Below are 24,065 nucleotides of genomic sequence, written 5' to 3'. Positions count from 1 at the left end.
TATCTGGCCCCTGGAAAGACATATTTATATTCCTGAGGGTGAGGATAAGAACACAAGACCCTATCCATCCCATCTTAATGGAATTTTTTTCTCTCCTTGCAAGAAATAAGGAGGTTGCCTGTCTCTTATACAGATAGTTGGAGAAAATCCACTGTTCTCTTTATGAGGTTTATGAGATATCAGGTGCTACCTATATAAAAAAAAGGTGTTGCCTTTTATCATTGCGAGGCTAAAGTCTGAGGACCTATGTGGTGACATGTAGCTGTTGATCTGGATGTGAGCATCAGTTAAGTACTCTTTTCTTCTGACCCAATTCCTTAATTCAAGTGGTATAACATCTCAGACCCTTCATAATTCTTTGCAAAACAGTAGTACTACTTAAAAATTTCATATTTAATTAAACCAAAATATTAATTTTTATGTAAAATGAAAACTATTTTGACTAATTTTTCCTGAATGCACACAATGTTATTCACTCCCTCATTCAACAAGTATTGATGAATATAAGCCATCATCCATAGCAAAAAAAAATGTAAGAACACAAAATTGACATAAGGGAAAAGTTTAACCATTAATATAGCTGATAACAAAATGTTTTCCTGTTGATTCTCACTTTGAAAAAAAAATACTGATTCTTCATTTATAATTTGAAATAAGAGGAATAAAGAAAAACTATTACTATAATATAAATGATTATAGTGATTTTTCTGCTGGACAAAATACCATTATTACAAACAATATTACAATGACTTAGGATAGGACTAACACAAATCAGGAAGTAGAGACTCAGATGATTCTAAAATACTCACTTCACAGCAGAAGGTCAGTTGGAAAGAGTTACATACCCAGAATTTTTCTTTCTGTCCTTGTGCTCCTTTTAGTGTGCCCCATCTACAAATAATAAAAAAAATACTGGCATGGTTAAAAATATTTGATTTGCACCTTGATAAAATATAAATTTTTGTCAGAATTTTATCTTTTTTTTTTTTGTCGTTATGGCCCAATCCTGGCTTACTATGGAGTTGTCATCATGGCCCTACAAAAATGTGCCTGTGTGGTTTTCCTTTCGACCATAATGTTATTTACTTGCTCAGAATATACTTATTTATGTCCAAATGGCTTAAAATCAAATTTGTCTATCAAAGAAGATAAATTCTAGGGCAACTGAGGTATGGAGGTTTAAAAGTACTTAACGATGCCTCCCCTCTTCATATCTAGCCCTCTGAAACTCTACCCTATATGGTGTAAACTAAAAATCTCCAAGACTACTGTTAACAATAATATAAATACAAATAACAATCATAGATAAAAGAATTTATGAGAAAATATATATATATTATATATTATCTCAAACAATGGATATGTGTCTAATGTGAGATTTCTGTTTACACATGTATGTATGTATGCAAACCTAATCTTTCACTCCCACAACTGGTTCATTTTCAGTGTAGCATTTAACAATCCATAAAGAATCCAAACTTACAGTATCTCATATTTTCTCTTGACTAAACCCAGTAAGGGAGATGTTAATAACATGTTCTGTTTACTAATAAAATAACAAGCCTTGTCTAAGAACATAGAGTGGGAGATGTTGAGCTCAGATTCCAAATCCTATGTACTTCTTCATCTTATAAATATCCAGTCTCAAACTGCAGTGTGTCTTGAACAGCAACAGTTTTATGTAGAGAAAGCATAAGGACTACCATTTTCACATGCTGTGATGGATTGTGAGGAAACAATTCCACCCACATATCACCCCACTAATCCCAATATCCCTCTGTATAACAAACATTCTTTGCGGGGGGTGGGGGAATTACTGGAAGATATACAAATTCATGCAAATATTTTTAACATTTCCATTTGCTTGAAAGCTGTTCTTAGAAGGATATAGAATAAAATGATGGCACCACAGCACAGAGATATTTCCTAAAGAAGGCAGGTTTATGGTAGAGATCTTGGGAGCATTCAAGAAAATATATTAATCCATATAGATCCTTTGGCACAAAAGGGAGGAAGAAAAAATGATGTGAAAGATGGGATAACCCTGAAAAAGCAACATTTCTCTCTCTTTTTCCTGGTAGAGGCTAGGAGTCGTGATTGCAATGCTTCCCATCTCTCTCTCGGTTTTCTGCTACACACAGGAATAGTAGACTAGAAAACTTTAAGGTTTCAAATATTCTGGGCAGCTTAATGTGTAAGTTCAAGCAAGTTTAATTTTGAAAACCATTCTGTAGTCATATTTATATCCTTGTAACTTTTCTATAAATTACTATTATCACCATTGACAAAAATTATTGCTTACAATAAGGGCCCCCAAATCTTCAAAGTCTTTATGTACTTCAAGTAGTATGTCATATTTGAAACCTTGAGTTGCTCATTTTCTACTCATTTTTCATGACTCTTATAACAAGTTCAAAAAGCCTTTACCTCAATCAAATTTCCTTTCAGGTGGTCCAGCTACTAGTTACTTAAGCTATTTATATAAAATATAAGAGCAATCAGAAGTATTTAAGGAAACATTCAACTTGAAACAGGCAGAAAAGGAATCCTTTATCTGAGAGTCCACCAAATTCTTGAGAAGTTCAGGGTAGTTTTACTTGAGGCCCTAATGAGCCTCCTAAGAAAGAATGCCTAATCAAAAAACAGTATCCGGACAGGACAAGCTTGATCCTCAGAACCTAAGCTGAGGTCAAAAGACAGGAGGAGCAACTGAGAGGATTGTTCTCTGTCACTCACCTCTATCCACATTGGACTTAGCTAAGTTTAGACCTTCGGAAAAGGCCAGACTTGTAATATAAACCTCACAGAGCTACTTCTCTAAAAACTATGTATTGTATAAAACCCACTAATGATACTCAAATAGAGAGTAATACCAAGTTTCTTTCCCTTTTGTAAGATCTTTCTAACTTCTTGAGTTCCAGCTCACTGAGGAAGGTGCATGGGAAGATGAAGGAGAATTGAACAGAGGGAACAGAAAAGACAAACAAGGAAAATAAACCAGGAGTTGAGTATTGCATTTACTGTTAAGTCCTTTTCAGATACCCCTAGCACTCTCAGAAATACTGAGACACTGTTTGGGGGCATGAACATCCATAATCGCATACAAGGTCCAGATTTAGCAAAACAATGACTATACATAATTCTATTGCCAACAGATCAGAGACTAAATTTAAGGAAACAGAACATTTTCTCACAAAGGAGAAGAGACTTCAGAATGTAGTCATTTGTCTTATTCTTGTATTAGCAAATAAATTAAAAGTAAAATAAACTAATTTGAAGACATCTAAGAAATACAAACTATTATTTTTACTATTGTACAATTTTTTCATATGCTCCATACATTTTGATAGGATTATCTAAATAATATTTTCAATTGTACAATAGACAGCAATAATACTTATTTTGTAAATCTATTAACTTTTTAGAGTTGCTCTAAGTTTCAGGAAACAGCAGTGTTCATTGTAACTTTAAGATGTCTTTATGAAAGCACATATCTAACCTAAAAAGAATGGCAGCATTCGGATTATTATAAATATTCTCCAAGTGGACAGAAAAACAAAACATTCTTCAAATAGAGGTGAGAGAGGAAAAAGAAAATAAGCCCACTAAGGTTGAGAGTTTCAAAGACTTGCATGTTTGTGAAAGAAAATTATAAACAAGGAAACTATTGTTCAGTTCCCTATGTTATAGCCTCTATGTCAGATGACAGGCAAGGTCCATTCATTACAGGATCTAATGTTGGCACTGCAAATTTCCTTGATCTTTTTTTACCTGTATCATTTTTAGACAGTTTCTATGATGGTAATCAGCCCATGGAGTCACAGTGGGGTATTGCAGAGAAATAAACCTGTGGGTTGTTTTCTCAATATCCCATGCTTTCTGAGAGACTGGAAAAAAATCACTTTACCCTAGGTGATTTTCCACTGGTATCATAGTAAACTCTGTAATTAAAACCTTTATCCAAGCAAAAACAAAGTTTAACTGGTATAAAACAAGAAGACTACTTATATTGCTCACTTATGGGAGAGAGTTCCTCTTTATCTATGAAAGGCATATATATATATATATATATATTCCTAAAATACTAGACTTTGTCTTGTATTTGTCTTTTTACCAGTAGGCTGAAATTTCTAGAAACAGATATGTATTTTCACAAATGTCCTCTTGTAAATCAGTGGCTGTCCTTGGGGACATAAGGATCTTAACTACATTCATATATACTCTAGACATAACTATTTACACTTTTTTTTCACTCACTTATACATCTTTATTTTAAGGACTATTTGTAAACATTTCTTTAGCTAGACCAGAACCATAACCGTATTCTGCTGAGATTGTTTCCTTAACCCTACTAATTTGAAACAAATGATACAACATGATCACAAGTTTGAAAGACCTTGATAGTGGCTCTTCTTGCTTCAAGAAATTCTACTTCATATGAACTTTATACTGTTCTTTTGAATTTTTTTCTGCCTCATTAAGTTAAATTGTTTCAATTTTTAAGATATATTAATACTTATTTTATCTCAAAATTTCATGACACCTGGGAAAATGTTGGTATTGGAAATATCTGGGCAGCTCTCATACTACATTCCCTGAGGAGGCCTGAGAACTGAGGGTTCCCTATGTTGAGTCTATGTTTACATCTCTCACTTCAAGCATGTGTTCCTTTAAGCTCTTCCTTCTGGACTGGTCTCATATGCCCTCTTTTAGGTAGTTCTGGAAATACTACTCTTGCATAACATCAGTAGTCTTTCTGGAAAGACCATCAATTCTGTAGGGTAAAGCATCAAAACCCATTCAAGGATGATATAACATTTTGTATTGCTAAGGTTATGAATATCTTGATGGATGTCCTCTGTAAAAAGGATGCTGTTCTTTTTCATAACTGTGCTAATCAATACTAGAATTATGAAAAGCATATTTTAAGCTATTTCTAGATACCAAAATTATTAGGACTGAGTAACTACTTTGCACAGGATTTTAAATCGTAAGTGCTACTGTTGTTTCTCCTTTAGTTTTGGTTGATTTTGTGCTGGACGTGCATATATTCAGTGGCGGTCACATTAGATACGTTAAATAAAAGACAACTGAACATATGACTTTCTTTAGGTTTTCTTTATATTCCCCTAAATATCTCTTTCAAAAAAGAAAGAAGCACAGAATTTCTGTGTAATTCATCCACCTATTTCAGCCTTTATTCAGAAAACTGTTTAGTACAAAGAAGATATCTTTTGCCTTCAAGAAGCTGACAATTTAATGAAAATGATTAAAGTGTTTAAATTATTTAAGACCTATTAATACTTCTTTTCTCTTAAAATTTAGTGACACCTGGGAAAAAGCAGTTTTGGAAAATCTGGGCAGCCACTGCACCACATTTCCTGAGGATGCCTGGGAATGGATAGTTTGCTATAGTGAGTGAGAAATACATCTAATGGAAGCAAAATGAAAAATAAACAAATATAAAAATAATCAGAAGCCCCCCAAGAAATAATTTGAATCCACTATTGCTACTTTTATAAAAGCAAGTTTTAAAAATTTTTATGGATTACAGACAAAGAAATTAACTGTCTACAGAGGGCAAAGTTGACTCCCTTCACAGAATTAAATAGAAATTCTTATGGTACAAATAAAACTGTAGAATTTTAATTACAATAAGTAAGTGCAAAATCACAAGAGAGCTGGTGAAACTTCATCTTATTCTATGCCTATTCTAAGACCAGTACTTGGTCCTGTGGGATTCCAGAACAGTGAAAGGAGCAGCAGGAAATCAAGATAGAAAGGCAGATTGAGATCAGGCCATAAAGAGCACTCACAGCCACCAGACTTGGCACTTTGAAAGTTGGTGATAAAGAGTCATTCAAATATGGTAATGCCATGATCGAGATAGTCTTTCAGAGAGAAAACTCAGGTGTTAGAATGAGAAAGAGATTCCAGGGGAAGGAGATTAAAAGCATGAGATAAATGTTAGTCATCAAAGCAAGAAATAATGTAATTCTGAATAAGAATGTAAGACCCAGAAAGGAAATCCTGTTTATTCTTTTAATACCTCTATCTCCAACACTTAGAATAGTGACTAAGACATTCATAGTCAACCCTAAACACATTTGTTGAATAAAGGAATTGAACTCTAATGGCAGCAAGTGAATTGAATGAATAGGAAGACACAGATTTGAGAGCTCGTTTGGAGATAAAATTGATGGAGGGTCTTACGTTATGCGAAATAAGTTCGTCAGAGAAAGACAAATACCATATGATTTCACTCATATGTGGAATTTAAGAAACAAAACAAGTGATCATAGGCCAAAAAAAGACGGAAACCAAGAAACAGACTCTTAACCATGGAGAAGAGACTAATGGTTAGCAGAGGGGTGGTGGGGGATGGGTGAAACAGGCGATGGAGATGAAGGAGCATGCTTGCGGCGATGATGAGCACTGGGTGATGTATGGAAGTGTTGAATCACTAAATTGTACACCTGTAAATAATATTACACTGTATGTTAACTAACTGGGATTTTAATTAAAACCTTTTTTTAAAAACGTGATGGAATTTGTTGGCCAAGTAGAAAGGGAGAAAAAAGAATCAAGGTTAATTCTAGGATTTTAAGGTTGAAAGATTAGGTTCCTCCACGGTGGTGTTATTTGTAGTGCACCTCACATTACTCAGAAATATGTTCCTGACGATCAGGTGGATGTGTTATTGCCTAAGACTGTAATTACAGAGTGGCTTCATCTACTCTTGAGCTCTCTCTACTGATAATGGTTCTGTGTATTAACCTTTAAATTCATTGCTTTTCAAGGTTTCTGACAAGTAAAATACTGTAAGAACCAAGCAAAGCTGATTATTAAAAGAAACTGTGAAAGAGCCTTTCTACAGATTGAGGAATTCCTCTGTGAAGAGAATAATTATCTCCTAACTCACGTGTCAAGATCACATTTGCTTAAGAATCAACTTCTTTAAAGCATATCTCACATTCATCTAAGAATCTGGACTTACCAGGAGGGGAAAAAAGTTTTATTTTGTATCGATGGTAGGTGTAATATACTGGTGCAGAATCATCTAGACCATAATTTTTCAATGTGCCTGACAATTTACCACTTCTGGGATCCCAGTATATACCCAATAGGCTAATGATAGGAATTCAAACTCATGTTTTCTGGGCACACCAATTCTGTATTAGTGAAAATAAATCCACACAGATAAAAAATTAAGTTTATCAACAGTGGACATGTAAAGAAATCTTGTGCAGTACAGCCTACTAAAACAGGAAATTTAGGAGGAAAACAGGGAACCAATATATAAGAGCCTGATGTGGAACTGCAGCCCTTACTAAGGAAATGAAAGTCAGATAGGATATAGGTAAAAAGAAACCACCAGATGAGCCTCAAGCCGATAAAAGTGATAGGAGTACTCTGGATATAGGATTTTGCTTTTAAAGGTGAGATTGCAGATAGACTCTCAGATCCCTTTACACAAAGATTTAAAAGATTAGTGCAGCAAGAATGAGGCAAAGATAAGCAGGCTTTTGTTGCCTTATGAATGTTCTCCCAGAGACACTCAGTTAACTTCATTCAAAAAATGCTCAGGCCTAGTGAGTGTGGCAGCGTTGAATAGGATAGAGAGCTCTAGAAGGTACTAATTAAGACTAGATCAAAGATAAAAGAAAAGAGACTGCAGGAGAAATCAAAATAAAATGAGGGCATTCCCCATCTCCCTTCGTTTTCCACTGAAGCAAAATGTAAATCAAGTCAGGTTTTACTCAGCTTAAGATCAGGTACTCTTATTGATATGTTCTGCCAAGGGGCTACCAATTTTGTCATAGTTTGGAGAAGCTATGAAAATTTGTGAAAAATCAATTTTTTTGTGTGTATGAAGATGTCAAAAATGACTGTGTGCGCTCCTAATATTAATTACTTATCCAACCAACACAATTTACTGAGTTGCTGATATATTGCTTATCCTACCCCACCCTAAGATTTCAGAAAACAAAAATATTGTAAGGATAATACCACATGGAATTTGACCTATAATAAGACATATGGAAGAAAATGACAAAACAGTTGTGCCCAGGTATGCTCTGGCCAGAATGATCGGCCGTGGAACTGAGAAAATGAACCCTCTGCATTTGCTATATTGACAGAATATATGTTAAGATATTCATAATCATGTGAAATGTACTTGGGAGAAGGAGTACAAGATCAAAAATTTCCACCATCACCAGTGACAATTAGCTAGGATGGTATCTTTTTGGGGGGAGGGGGTAATTTAATTTAATTTTATTTATTTTCAGTGTCCCAAAATTCATTGTTTATGCACCACACCCAGTGCTCCATGCAATACATGCCCTCCTTAATACTCACCACCAGCCTCACCCCATCCCCTACCGCTACCCCCTCCAAAACCCTCAGTTTGTTTAGTATCTTATGAAGACACACTGTGAGGGAAAACTTTAGTCCTTTGATGTTAGGAATAGAAATAGCTTATCTTCTCATAAAATCTCAGTACTTAAAGGAGATTCAGAGATTACAGTATACTCCAGGTTATGGTTCACAGACTGACTCTGGCCCACTGTCTTTTTTCATAAATAAACTTTTACGGAAAAATCAAGCTCATTTATTTACGTATTATCTCTATCAGCTAATGGCAGAGTTGAGTTGTCAAGACCATTAGCACTAAGTGTTAATTTGATTCTACTCCAATTTCTTTGCTTCATAGATAAAGCAACTAAAGCCCAAAGAGGTTTAAGTAACATTTCAAAATTATATGGTAAGTGGCTAAGCTGGTACTAGTATCTAAAGCACAATTAATAATACCAGCAATAAAAAATAGGATTAGCAGAAGACAGAAAGGGGTGGGATCATTTATAGTTAAGATGGAGAAGGCATTATGGATCTTGAGTAATTTGGAGCAGATGCCAAGAGGAAATGAGGGCATACCTGAGAGAAAAGCATTTAATGCCAAAAATTATTCTACATGCATTCATAGAGAAACCATGAAAGTTTTAGAAGGAGAAAGATTGTTGACAGCCATAAAAAGATAAAAAGATAAAGCTGGTCATGGTGAGCAAAGACTAAAATGGAAAAGAATAGAGTTGGAGGCAAGAAGAACAGTTGGATCATTATAATATTCCAATCAAGGATGCATTCGTCACACCCAACCATCTCACTTGTATTCAGAAATTTAATGGATATAATCATTACATTGGGGATGGAAAAGACTAATACTTAATGAATTTATTTGAGTATCAAAATAAATCAAAGTTGTCAATATCACATCATATTCACATTAATATCATTTAATTCATCCCCTGTAAAATTTATATTTCTGCAAGTTTTCCCTTTTTATTATAATACAGACTTGGTCTGACCTTCTCTTTAGTCTTACTAAGATAGTCCGTAATATCCTCTATATTTCTGCCTAGAGAAGACATTGGAAATTGCCATAACAACCCAGATGTTTTAACAAAATCTTCCAGTTTGTTCATTCATCATGATTATCATATATATCACATTCTTGGAACACAGGATAGAATCCTGATCTTTGATTCAGAAAAGGTGAGCTTGTAATATATGCCTTCTAAAAATGTACAGCGATTACCCCCAAAGCACTCTCTCTTTTAAGAAATAGCCAATCCATATTCCAGCTGACAGAAGTCAGAAGCCACTGTATTTCCTACTCCTGATGTCCCCTCACCCCTCTGCACATCTCTGGAAATTCAGACATTTACTTTACCTTACCTCCATGTAAATTCTATAACTTTTGGAATTTTGAGGGCAACACCTGCCGCAGAAGATATGAGTTTATAGGACAAAGTCACAAAAAAGAATTTAAGCTAAATCTAGAAGGTAGCACGCTACCAGGGACTAATAAAATCCCATCACACAGCCCCCCCCCAAACCTGAACTACCCACAGACATTAACACTCATTCAACAAGAAGGTAAAGTGCACTTTCCCAATTACTGAAAGCCATTTTCAGCCTTGGCATAACCCATTGCTCCAGGTCTTTATGAATCTAAGAAATTGTCTGTAATCATCATCCTCAACTGCCCATTTGTTCATATGCTGCGTCTTTCCCTGATGTCTACCAACTAGAAAATTGTTATTTCCAACCATCCTGATTTTACACAATCCAGTAGAATTAAAGTGTCCAAAACTCCTGCTATTTACACAGCTTTCTTGGTAGAAATAGAATCATATAATCTAAAGCCATGGACTATTTATCACATTTACCAAAGAAGTTATTCATTTTCTCCTACAATTATATTTCTTTCCTGTCTCGTTCTTACCCATCTACTTGTGTTCTCAGTGTAAGCTGAATAAAAAAAAAATTAAATAATAATATTATGTGTAAAGATGTATACCATAGGTAAGTACTCATTAATGCCATAATTAGAGTCAGCTCCAAATTTTAGTTTCTAAAAATAATTCTGAAAATATGTTCAGAGTATTAAGGAAAAAGGAAGGAAGTATGAACTTTCAAAAAAATTAAATTGACTGTGAAGTGAGTAGCCTACTAGGAGGCAGACACACTGTCTCATTTAATCCTCACAACAAGATGGTGAGCATTAAATTATTATCCAACGTCATAGATGAGAAAACAGAGATAAAGAGATTTAACTCCCTGTCTGAGGTCACCTAAGGAGAAAGTCAGAATAAGCATTTAAACCTAAACTTGACTCTAAAACCCAGTTCTTTATGCTCTATAGTATTGTTTCCACAATCTGTCATGAAGCAAAAGAGACCTTAGAGAGACCTTTGTGTGTGTGTGTGTTTGTGTGTTTGTACATGTACACATTATTTTATATGTATTTTATAAGCCACATTCTTATGAGAGAAAGACAGCTAAGAATTCTTTTTAGAACAATGTTTCTATCATGCCTGCACCTAAATGAAAAAAAATAAAGCTTTTTTTTTTTTTGACTACTGTTTTGTTTTGTAAAAGGTCAGTTCATAGTAATAGCAGTTATAGAGTAGAAGGGACCTGGTCAGGGTTTGAGATGGCAAATCAATGAGACACCAATGTCAAACAAGAGAAAACAAATGGAGCACAAACTGTTCTGTCAATTTGATTCAGTGCTGACAGACAAAGGCAACACGATTCAATCAGCAGTGAAAATAGAAGAAAAATAAACCTCATTTATCAGCTGCACCGTCTCCAGAGTCCCTCTCCACTGCCGCTCTTCTGTTAGTGCAACTCAAAGAATCTCAAGAGTCTGCAGAACTCCCCCCAGCGGCTTCCTTGAATGATTGAGTGAGAGCTTTCCACTGCTGCATCAAATTAGTAGGTCTTGTTGTACTTATTAAGGCTCTTCACATTATTTATCGTATTATCCTCAGCATCTAGCAAGGTGTCTGGCAAATAATCACTAATCACTGCACAATAAAATGTGTTTAAATTTTTAGTTGAGAATCAATGTGGGGGGTATCGACACAAACTAAATTATTGCACTTTTTTTTTTTCCCAAAGAAGTCAAAGTACTTTTGGAAGTCATTCAATATAGTACCCAAAAAACTCTTTTAGCTTTTGTATACTCTTAATTAATTAGGTTTGTTTTCATCAAGTTTAATACACACACAATAGAAAAAACATATGATGTTAAGTAAACTCACATAAGTGAACTCAAATCTGGAAGGATTTAAGATGGAGATAAAAAACATTTTCATGTAATTTGAATCTCCAATTATAACTACAGATAAAAATGCAAAGCTTTAGCAAAAAGAACCAACTGCTATTTATACTTTCTTTTTTTCTGCAGACTTTGATAACACCAAACCCAAAGGGTATTTTTCAGTAACTATTTTCTGAGACCTCTTAGCAACATTTCACATTGCTAACTACTCCTGCTTGTTTGGACACTTTTCTCTCCCATGTCTGTGTGATACTTTGCCTGGTCCTCCCTCTCTGACCTTAGGCCCCTTTATTAGCCCCTTCTTCTCTATTTAACCTTTAAATATTTGGGTTCTTCAGGTTTGGGTCTGTAACTCTTCCTTTCCATTCTCATGGTTTCAGCTACCATCTAAAAGCTGACCACTCTCAATGGTTTCTCTTTGGGCTCATAAAAACCTATACTTTCACTCCAGAAATACATATAATTGGTTATTTGATCTTTCCATTTGAATGTCTCCAGGAATCTCAAATTCAGTATGTCTACATTGAACTCCTGGTTTTCCATTTCTACCCACTCATCCTCTACTGCTCCCTGTATCAGTAAATGGAAATCTGTACAATCTCTTCCTCAAGAAGGATACCTGGGGTATATTCATGATACCTACCTCTCCAGTCACTACTCATTCAGACAAATTACCAAGTCTTGTCAGTTGTACCAAAAAAGATATAACCGCACACTCATTTACTTATATTTAGAACTACCAAGCTAGTCCAAGCTGCCATCATTTCTTGACATTAATTTCCTAATTATTCTTCCTGTTCCACCTTAAACCCCATAAATTCATTCTCTAAGCATCACATAAAGTGACCTTTTTTTTAAAAATGCAAATTATGCAACTTTCCTGTTGAAGGCACTTGAAAATAACTTTGCTAAAGCTTGGAATAAGGTTCAAAACTCTAACCCATAAATAACAGGGCTCTACAAGCTTTGTCTGATACCTACTTCATCTCTTGTCTTTTGACCACATTATCCATAGTTGTGTTTATCCTAAGTCATCCCTAGTAATTACCAAAAGACATCAGGACAATGACTATGAGGAGATAGCAAAGCAGAACATTTCAGGCAACATAACCCTTATAAAGAAAGTGTAATAATTGGCTGTAGAACAGGAAGATTTATCCAGTAGTGCTGAACACTGATCAGCCCTTAGTATCATGCACCATGTTGGTGTGGTAAGGGCTTGAGTAGAAGCACCCACACAGCAGAGCACTGTAGCAAGTTGCTGCACACATCAACCTGAACTTCAATTCAGAATGTAGACTGGGGATTGTACCAGTGAACAAGATGGTGAGTGAGGCAAAGAACAATCTACCCTCTCTGTTGGCAATCACAGAATCTGGATAGATTTCTTTTACTTTATGGAGGTGGTGAAAAAGGGAAAGGCACTTGACAGCAAACATGTATTCATGACATATAAAACATTGTCCTGTGCTCTTGGAAAAAGATAATACCTCAGAAAACTTATCAACAATAAGAGAAATTTCTATGAGATTAATTTGCATTATCAGAGGACTGAAAGAAGGTTTGGATTTAATGCACTGGTGACATTAGTAGAGAGCAGGTTGAGATATATGGGTAACAAGATAAATAAAGTGCAAGTATTATAAACAAATTGAAAGGAAAACAGATAGGGAAAGGAAACTACAGATTCAATAGCAGAGTTTTACATGTGAGTCTAAGGTTATTGTGAATCAGAACTGAATCTTTGGAAAACTAAAAGATACAAGGTCGGGGAGCAGGGGTTGGTGCTCCTGGGTAGCTCAGTTGGCTAAACCACTGCCTTTGGCTCAGGCCAGGATGCTGGCATTCCAGGATGGAGTCCTGCATCAGGCTCCCTGCTCAGCAGGGAGTCTGCTTCTCTCTCTGACCCTCCCCCACTCTCATGTACTCTCTCTCTCTTTCTCTTTCTCTCTCATTCTTTCTCTCTTAAATAAATGAATAAAATATTTAAAAAAATAAAGCTATAAAGGGCTCATTTGATAAAACTCCACACAATGCTCTATGGTATCTTGAAACGAGGTATCAGAAGTTCAGCGAATTATGTTGTTTTCCACAGCAAGTATTTTATGACAGCTTTCTGATATTTATTGTATTTTTTAATTTATATGAATTTGAGTGGACTGTATTTTTATAAGATTAATAGTTTGTTTTGTTAATTAAAAAATTTTGTTGGCTTTGATTTCATGCCTTATGAAATTGGGTAACTTCTACTTTATTATTGTTTTCTTCACAAGAGTGATTCAACTTTGTAATTTTATTTTAATATTTCCCACATTGTGACTTTTTAAAATAGCACAAAAATACTTATATATACAAAAATCTCTATATGGATATTATGCAAGGGAATATAAATATAGATATAATCCCAGTGTTTTTGAGCCAAAATATCAGAATCCTGTTATTAAAATGCTTTTTCAATTATACATCTTTTGAGAATATTTTTAACTCTATCAGGAGCAGGATTATGGTATTGAGTTCATGTATGTGAAACATTTAGAACAGAGCCAAGAATTTAAACCCTACACAAAGGAGTTAGCAACAACTGCTACTATGTTGTTAGCACATTATCATACCTGACTAACCAAACTTGATGAGTTAATTTTCTGGAGAAATATCAATTTAATCAAAGAGTTAAAGCCAAATTAAGTAAATGAATAAAAAGTGTGTTGCTAAAGATGTAAAATAATTATTACCCCAACATAGCTTTAGAGTCAGTTAATTTAATGTGAGTTTTAAGGAAAAGTTACCTTTCATATTGCTCCAGAAATATGAAAATTATCCAATTTATTTTATGAGACTATCTTAATGTTACCAAAATCTGAAGAGGCAATAACATAAACAGACTTTTAGTTTGCTTGAGAAGAAAATTGTGAAACTTGAAATAAAATGGAAATAAATCATGCACATTGGTGTATATAACCTATGAGCCTTCACAACATAATAAATTCGAGAAATATAACTAGTTAACTACAGAAAATTACTGACAAAATACAACATCGTATCTACTGAAAAGCATTCACTCATCTCAACATGTTTTGGGTATTATGGAGGGCATGTATTGCATGGAGCACTGGGTGTGGTAGATAAACAATGAATTCTGGAACACTGAAAAGAAATTTTAAAAATAAATAAAAATTTTAAAAAAATTTTTCTGTTACATTTTTAAAACTCACTGTGATCAAAACTCTTTATTTTTTTTAAGTAATCTCTACACCCAACATTGGGCTTAAACTCAAGACCCCAAGATCAAAAGTTACATGCTTTACCAGCCAAGCCATACAGGCATGCTTGACCAAAACTCTTTAAAAAACAGGACAGAAAGGTACTTCCTGACTTTAAAAAAAGACAATTGATCTTAAGTCAAGAACCAACACATAAAGATTAAACCTCAGAGGAATTTAAAGAAACAAAATTATGGTGAGTACTCTTTCCAAGTTCTTGAAGTCCTGGACATTTTAATATTCATGAAATAAGCTTTTGTTTTGCTCTGGAGTTATTTTTATGAATACGATAGAGTATTTTCTATACTTACCAATGCACCAAAGCTAATTTGGTTTCAAATTTCACCAAATTCCTCTATTACCTAATGTCATCCTCTTATTTCACACAAAAATTAAGGGTTTTTAAAATTTTATTCAAAAATTTTAAATCCATATTCTGTCCAGATTTCCTCCAAGGAAATCAAGGAATAGTATTTAATTAGATGTCTTTGCTAACAACCTAAGAAGCTCCCATAAAAGATATTTTATTCTGTCTAATTTTTCCTAAGTTTGGTACTAAATAGTGTTTTGTCACACTTTTATACATTTTAGGAAAGTATCAGTCCTAAAGAACCCAAATAGTGGGGCGCCTGGGTGGCTTAGTGGATTAAAGTCTCTGCCTTTGGCTCTGGTCATGATCTTCCCATCGGGCTCTCTGCTCAGTGGGGAGCCTGCTTCCTCCTCTTTTTCTCTACCTGCTTCTCTGCCTACTTGTGATCTCTCTCTGTCAAATAAATAAAATCTTAAAAAAAAAAGGGGGGGGGCGTTAGAGAGGAGTAGGGAATTTGGGTAAATTGGAAGGGGAGGTGAACCATGAGAGACTATGGACTCTGAAAAACAATCTGAGGGGTTTGAAGTGGCGGCGGGGGGGGTGGGAGGTTGGGGTACCAGGTGGTGGGTATTATAGAGGGCACAGCTTGCATGGAGCACTGGGTGTGGTGAAAAAATAATGAATACTGTTTTTCTGAAAATAAATAAATTGGGGAAAAAAAAAAAGCCAAGTAGTGCCACTGAAGCTAATATGTTCAATTAAATTCATCCAAATTTTGGAAAATATTAAATTACACAATATAATTCTATATTCCATTCCCCAGCAAAATTCATTCTCAAGTTGATTACCAAATAACAATCATGGATTTGCGTGCAAAACAAAATGGCACAATGTTACAGCTATATTATAATGCATAAATTTAAAAATTTGAAAATGTTAGAAAAGGAATATTGAGTTAATTTTTAAAGAAAATTTTGATGATATCACTTGTCTATTAAACACATGATAGTTTTATTTTCCAAATAATCAGTTCAAATTTCTCAAATCAGAAGTTCAGTTTTCATCCACAAGGAAGGAATCTGAAGAACAGAATTTGAGAATGTCATCTAAAAATTTTAACCTATTTCAAAATGTTATAAATTCAGGGCAAAGTGCAACATATTTAAAAATGTGTTACTATATATCTAATTACAAATATAGCCTCATTGATTTCCACTTTTTATATTAATAAATAGTAGTGGTCAATAGAAATAACATTTACTGAAGTAAGAGTCAATGGTATTTATTAAACACTTTCATATATCAAAAATACAAATACTGTGTCTGCATCTCATGTAAACCCTCACAAAAACCCTTTTATTCTCAGTTTACAAAAAGCTAAATACAGGTAAACAAATGGCAGCCATATCATTTAGATGTGCCTGACTTCAACACACATACTCTTAACACAGTGTTGTGTCCCAGTGGTTTATCAAAAAGATTAATATTGAAGTGGATTGAACTAAGTATTGGTTCTGAAGCTAATCAGCATGTAATCTCTGAAAAATCTATATCACAGTGTCTTCTTCTTTTACATTAGGCTACTTGATATATAAAATCTATGATATTTTACTGATCTTAAACAGACAAAATATTTTAAGTTTGAAAATTAGTAAATTCTTTGGTCAGTTTAATCAGATTATCTTTTTAATATTATTTACTATTGAAATACTTCAACTTGGTAACATAAGTGAGATAAAATACCAGCTCAGCAGCCAGTTAGTTCCATTTTTGAAAGTTGCCTTTAAGAATCATATGAAGATCTCAGGCTACACAGGGAAAAAAAAAAAAAAAGTATTACAAAAACAAAATCCTTGAAGAATAACATTTCTCTAGGGAAAAAAAAAAATCTGTGTTCTTTATAATAGTCTTTAGAAAGTTAAAAAAAAATCTATGCTGTCTTCCTTATAAATAAAACAAGTTCTAATTTAAGTTGCTCTGAGTTTTTTTTTTAAATCTCATTGGGAAAAATAAACAGGAAAAACAACTGCATAAATATTGAAAAAATGAGAGCAATGAAACAATGCAAACACCATTTGGTATTAAAAATAATAGAAGTTGAATAATAGATAATATTTTGAAGAGGACAACCAAGAATCAAACCTTAATAAATTTATGTAAGAATTTAAAATGTAATAAAAATATATTATTATAAAGAGTAAGGAAGAAGTACATTATTCATTTTATGGTCTTGATGCTTTTAACTTAGAGTTTGGAGAGGAAAAAATTAAATCGTCCTTACATGTCATTTACCCAAGTATCTCCCAGGTACATTTTTACTCAAAAATTTAAAAATATAACCTTAGGGGCACCTGGGTGGCTCAGTGGGTTAAGCCTCTGCCTTAGGCTCAGGTCATGATCTCAGGGTCCTGGGATCAAGCCCCGCATCATTCTCTACTCAGCGGGGAGCCTGCTTCCCCCTCTCTCTCTGCCTGCCTCTCTGCCTACTTGTGATCTCTGTCTGTCAAATAAATAGATAAAATCTCCAAAAAATATATATAACTGGTTTGAAGTGGCGGGGGGGTGGGAGGTTGGGGTACCAGGTGGTGGGTATTATAGAGGGCACGGCTTGCATGGAGCACTGGGTGTGGTGAAAATATAATGAATACTGTTTTTCTGAAAATAAATAAATTGGAAAAAAAAACTAATGATGTACTGTATGTTGGCTAACTGAACATAATAATAAATTAATAATAAATAAATATGTAAAAAGAAAAATATATATATATATAACTTTTAAAAGATAGAATAAAAGTTCAACTATTGTCTCATTCAAAATCATTAGAAATTAATTTCTAAAGGCCAACAATAAACCAGAGTTCAATCAATAAGGTTAAAGGATTAATGCTTTCAATGCATTATGAGCTCATTTTAAAAACTGACTCTATTAGAGAAATGAGTAAAGGGGAGGATAAATTAGAGTTCACAGAAGAGAAAACACTAAGGAATAATTAATATATTTATCTTTATTCATTTCCTACTTTACTCCTCACTTGTACTATCTCCAAATGCACCTACATAACCTTGGGTGAGGTTCCCTCCTCTGTGTTTCCATTCATTTCAGAACAAATACACTTACATTATACTGGTTCCAGGGCTGCCTCCACTCTTGACTGTAAACATCTGAAAACCAGCCAAGTTCATGGATGTTTATATTTCCCAGAGCTCAGCTCTGCCATAAAGCATCAGGAAAAAAAGATCCCTTTTCCTTTTCAAACCATGTTTGAAATCCCATTTCTTTTCTTTGATGATAGTTGTTGCTCTTAGATATATCTCATCTCGAAGTAGAATGTTAACACTAGGATGTTGAACTGAACTGCTCATAAATGTGAAAGACTTATCTTGGTTTCTATGGGAAATATCACTTCACAGGATATGGGAAGAGATGTCACATGGACACTTTTGGAATTTTTACCATAAACCAAACGATATTGCTGAAAAGACACTTAAAATAATATAGAGATAATGGAGGAATATGAAGCAAACTCAGGGTGAAGCCTGCGAAGCCAGGCTATGCTTCATGGGATAAGTAAGAAAATTATGATTAAATAGAATACCTCTGTGACTTGGCTACCTCTTAGTCTTATTTTTTACTAGATTCCTCCTCGCTTTTCGGTCAGCCCATATTAAATTCCTTCCAATTTTGTAAATATGTCATATTCTCTCTTACTATGAAAGTATGCATTTGCTGTTCACTTCTCCTGAAACTTGGTCTTCTCTTCCAATATGCTTTTAGTTAACTCTACAGCAGAAGTCACCTTTTCATCAGTCTTCTCTGATGGGAGAAATGGGAGTTACGAGCCTTCCTATATGCTGCATATCCTCACTACTCAGTATAAATTCCTATCCTATTTCCATCGCTACTCTTAAGACATTGTGTGTTAATACCTGCTTCCTCCTTTTGACTCTCTCTCTCCCTTTCCACTCCAGCCTGCTTTCTCTCTCTCAACTTACTTGAGGACAGTAGTAGTATATTATTGGTATTCGTATTCCTAATGCCTATCACAGTACTTGACACATGTTATGGACTTTTAAAAAGTTTCCTGTTAAAAACTTGAGCAAAAGTCTTGATGTATAGATGAAAGGTGTATGGTCAGAGTAAGTGAGATTAGAATTTTAGATAGGAAAAAAGCATATATTTATTTTTACCTCAAGAAAATTTTTAGTAAAAGAGAAAACACAACAATTGCTTCAGAAAGCCTAGGTGTAAACAGACATTGGATGAATCTTGGCACTGGAATTTCCTTATAGTATTGGTAGGATATTCTTATTGAAGCTAGAAGGAAAAACCTGAAAAGTTTTTGAATTTGTTCTGTATTGTTTCTAACCATTCACAGTCTTCGATTTCTGGTAAAATGGAATAATAATTCTCAGAAAGATTTTTAAGTATGAGGGTTGTACAACACTACTACATCAGTGCAAATGGATAAAGTTGGCACTGAATACTTTAAGTAACTTATTCAATCTTGTGAAGCAAAGATTCTCAAAATTTTTCAATGAATATTTTCTAAAAAGAGAACACATAATCATAGTGGATCTGAGAGATATAGACCAAGTTGACACTCCCCAAACTGAAAAATTTGTATCTTTGTTTTTTTTCTTTAAGATTTATGAAAATATAGGGACATGTGGTTGGCTCAGTTGGTTAGGTGACTGCCTTTGGCTCAAGTCATGATCGTGGAGTCCAGGATCCCGGTTCAGTCTCCCTGCTCAGTGGGAAGTCTGCTTCTCCCTCTGATCCGCCCTCATCTCGCGCTCATTCTCTCTCTCTCTCATTCTCTCTTTCTCTCTCTCAAATAAATAAAAATCTTTAAAAAATGATTTATGAAAATCTGGAATTCTACTCCAAAATACAACTCTATTTGTTCTGATATTAAAATGTTCCTGCCAAATCTCTTATATCTTTCAGCCACCTTGGTACTTGGGAGAGCCATATAAATGAATTCTAGCCAGAATAAATGTGAATGGAACAATAAGGGTCAGGAATGAGTCAAGGCTTTGCATAAATGAACTTAAGAAGCCCTCCTCATGCTCCTCTTCATTTTCCATGAGCTGACTGAAATCACATGTGACCTTAAGAGATGGCAGAGCAATAATGTGCAAAGAGCTTGGGCCCTGAAACCATATATGGAAGAGAGTGACCCAAAATCCAGTATCACCCATCTTGAACTATTATGTAAACAAGAAATACAATTTTATTTGAACATATTTGAACTATTCAGTATTTTTAGTGCATTTGTTGCAGCCACTACTGTTATCCAAAACAGTACACCCCCTGCAAAAAAAGAAAGAACTAAGCATTTTGCAGTTCAAAAATATCCTAACACCCAAATCAAATGTTTTTGTATTATCTATACCAATTTTCACATATTTATTTACATTTTTGAAATAAGTGTATCTGAAATGTTCATTCAACTCTCTTAGACTTTGCTATGCATTAAAAACCTCTAATTAAGGGGTGCCTGGGTGGCTTAGTGGATTAAGTCTCTGCCTCCGGCTCAGGTCATGATCTCAGGGTCCTGGGATCAAGCCCTGCATCGGGCTCTCTGCTCGGCAGGGGGCCTGCTTCCCTCTCTCTCTCTCTCTCTGCCTGCTCTCTGCCTACTTGTGGTCTCTCTCTCTGTCAAATAAATAAAAATAAAATCTTTAAAATCTTTAAAAAAATAAAAAATAAAAACCTCTAATTAAAACATCTGCTCAGAATTTATCAATTTGCCCTGGGTTAAACATAATCTAGCATGAAAATTCAGGCTTAATGTTTAGTTGTTGTTCAGAAAGGAAATAGAAGGGAAAAAAAAAGATGAATGGGGAAAAACAAGTGGTGACCATACTAAGGCTATGTCAAGTAATTTTTAATGACACTAAATAATAATAATGCTCCTGGAATCCTTGCTACTTATGATGTGTACAGAAAATATGGAAAAATATGTTGGAAACTTAACTTTGAAATATTTTTATACTTTCTTAGACAATTATCTTTGTTTGGATGGATGGATCAGTGGATGGCTAGATATATAGTTAGATATAATAGATATCAAAAGTTTATGACTACAAAGTAGACAATCAGTATTACAACATAATTAGGCACTAACATAAAAAAGTTATGGCCTATAGTCATCCTTCATTACTGTATTCATAATTTGTAAAGTATTACTTCCTTAATTTTACATGATTATATTTTTTCTCATAAATAATGATTAAAAAATCTAAAAGTTAAGAAAAACAGAGAATCAGAAAATCACTGAAATTAAATCATCATGACCTTTAATCTAATGATTTTTCTATTTTCTCCAAGTCTATCAATTCTCTCTTTTAATTGGGCTTATTAAGCTTTCTGTCATTTTAGCGATATTTTCAATATTCACACCTTAAACCCCTTGTTTTTCTGACTCTCCATTGTATCCATCTGGAAAACTGCCCAACTTGAATGAATTCAACTAGTCATTTTTGCTACAAACACCAAAGCAGTTGACCACAACTGCAGAAGGCAAATACAAGAGGGCTGAAGGGTACCATCAGCAATGTGCAGCAATCCCTTCAGGTTCCTCTGGGCAACTCCTTCTCCTAAACTTCTAGATGATCATTGCAAATCATCATGGTTCAACACATCAAATTTCTGATAATGCATCTCTCTCTCACTACATCTTTCCTTTAGAGATAACCTTACCTTCTACATTCTAGAGATAGATGGAAAGAAAGAAAGAGAGAGAGAGAGAAAGAAACAAACAATTTGGTGGGAATTTTCCTCAATTTACCCTTATCTTAAATGCTAAAAATGTTTCATCTTACCTCATTCTCTTTGCCTTCTCCCGATATAAGAAATTTGCCACTCAGTCTCTCTCTAAAACCAATCCCTTAAATTACTCTGGAACATCATTCTTATAGTTTTATAGCTTTCTCAGAAATCTTCAAAAAAAAAAAAAAACAAATAAAAAATTGCTGGCCTTCTTTCTCCTTCTTTGTAGACTCATCATTTTCTAGCCAGTCATTAAATATTGTATTTTCCCAATGGTATAGTCTCAATTAGTCTTTCTTTTTTTTTTTTTTCTTATTCTGTTTAGTCTCATCTGTCTTAAAATCTTATCCCTCCTATGACTTTGAGATCAGTATATCTGTCTCCTCTGATGCCGATCTGCATATTTATATCTTAAAGACATCTCAAAATCATTAGGCCCATTAGTAAACTCCTTCCCTATCTCATTGTCTATGCTCTATTCCAAAACCATGTCACATCTGCTAGCTTTTCTCCTTAAATATTTTTTTTATTCATTCATGTCTCCCCAACTCCTCCACCAAATTATCAAGTCCAGACTGTTATCTTTTACTTGGCTTACTATAATTTGCCTTTCTGTATCACATTCTTTATAGTCAAAGCGATCTTTAAAAGAAATGCAAAGATCATTTGTTCAAGTAAGTTAAATCTAATAGCTTTGTCTTCTACAGAAAGGGCAGCAAGTAGAATTTGTTGTGATAAATTTGCAAGGTACTTCATAAGAGAATATTTAAGCTGTCTGATAAGGAACATTAACTTGCACAGTCTATTTGATTACTCTCTAATTCACTGATGCATTAATTTTCTGAATGCAGTAATTACCATCAGGAATTACTAATGAAGAAACGAATTAAAATCTACTGCTCCAGGGCACCTAACAATGCCCAGATGACCTAAAATATTTCTGAAAAATAAACATATTCTCTAAAAGTAATTTGCCTACTAGCGAATGAGCCTTGCTAATTGCCACACATGTAAGGTAAATTTCCTAGAAGTTTATAAAACCGAACACATTACTGCAACTGACATACTGAACATGGAAGATATACAAAGAGTGTCTGTGTAATTAAATAGAAACACATTTATATCTTGTTCAATTGCAGCATGAATGAATTTAGGAGTAGAGTGAAGAAAACATGACCAGCGTGGCTAAATAGGTGGAAGAGATGATAAACGATCAATTCTAATAAATCAAGAAAGACTCTACCTCAATGTTGGCATTTTCATAGTTCTCGAAATGAGAAGAAACATCATTTCAATCATCAGGTATGTGGTAAGAAAATTTTTCTAAGTCAAGAACATCATTAGAAAAGACAAAAATTAATACTGAAGTGTGCATAGAAAGGAGAGCTTTAGAAGGACAATGACTTACAAATTGAAGAAAAATGGAACTAAAGCAAAGCTGAATTTCTAGTTTGAATGGAGATACAAAGGTATTTGTATACCATTTGCCTTCCCAAAAAGTCACTCAACAATTAGAAATAAAAAAAACAAAATAAACAAAACAGATTTCAAAAGCCCAGTACTTCTTCGTATCTTTAGTGAACCAAGCAAATAGCTATAATCCCCAATGACAACTTTGAGTAATAATGACAACACACATTTTGTTCTGTACCAAAGCAAGAATAAATGCTGAGCAACAACACTGACCACAACCTTCCCCCTTCATCTCCAGACTTTCACAGTTACATTTTCCCCCTAAAAATATGCAAGACAGTCCAGAAGTACCTGTCAAGATCTTTATAACAAGAACATGAGCAGGCCACAGCAATCAGATTGTGTCAATCCCTTCCCACTACACCCAAGAGGGGTCAACTGAAGAAGAAACTACACTGGAAGCCCACTGGGCTGCCAAAGTCCTGGCTAACCTGCCAGAGACAATGGTTGGAAGATGGAGTAAGGGGAGGCAAATATAAGGGCAAAGAGTAGCATATAACAGCAAAGATACATGCAAGATATTCTGAAAACCACCAGATTCTCTGAGCTGTGAACAAAGGGGCCAGAGTTGATTTGATGAGCATGGGCCCAAGAATTACAAATTTCAGTTAAAAC

At 34.4% G+C, this 24,065-nt stretch overlaps 1 protein-coding gene across 2 annotated transcripts in view; it reads right to left on the bottom strand.

Annotated features, from left to right (window-relative positions):
- Window positions 1-24,065, bottom strand: part of TINAG (tubulointerstitial nephritis antigen) — a 98,956-nt gene that overhangs the window by 16,971 nt on the left and 57,920 nt on the right. For both annotated transcript variants that reach the window (XM_044253034.1, XM_044253044.1), the window contains one exon: window positions 846-891. In XM_044253034.1, the coding sequence (XP_044108969.1) occupies window positions 846-891 (46 nt within the window). The remainder of the gene's footprint in view (window positions 1-845; window positions 892-24,065) is intronic.

This window comes from Neovison vison, chromosome 1 (assembly GCF_020171115.1).
Source record: "Neovison vison isolate M4711 chromosome 1, ASM_NN_V1, whole genome shotgun sequence".
Lineage (NCBI taxonomy): Eukaryota > Metazoa > Chordata > Mammalia > Carnivora > Mustelidae > Neogale > Neogale vison.
Note: the sequence above shows the minus strand (reverse complement) of the source record. Positions and strands in the feature narration are given on the sequence as shown.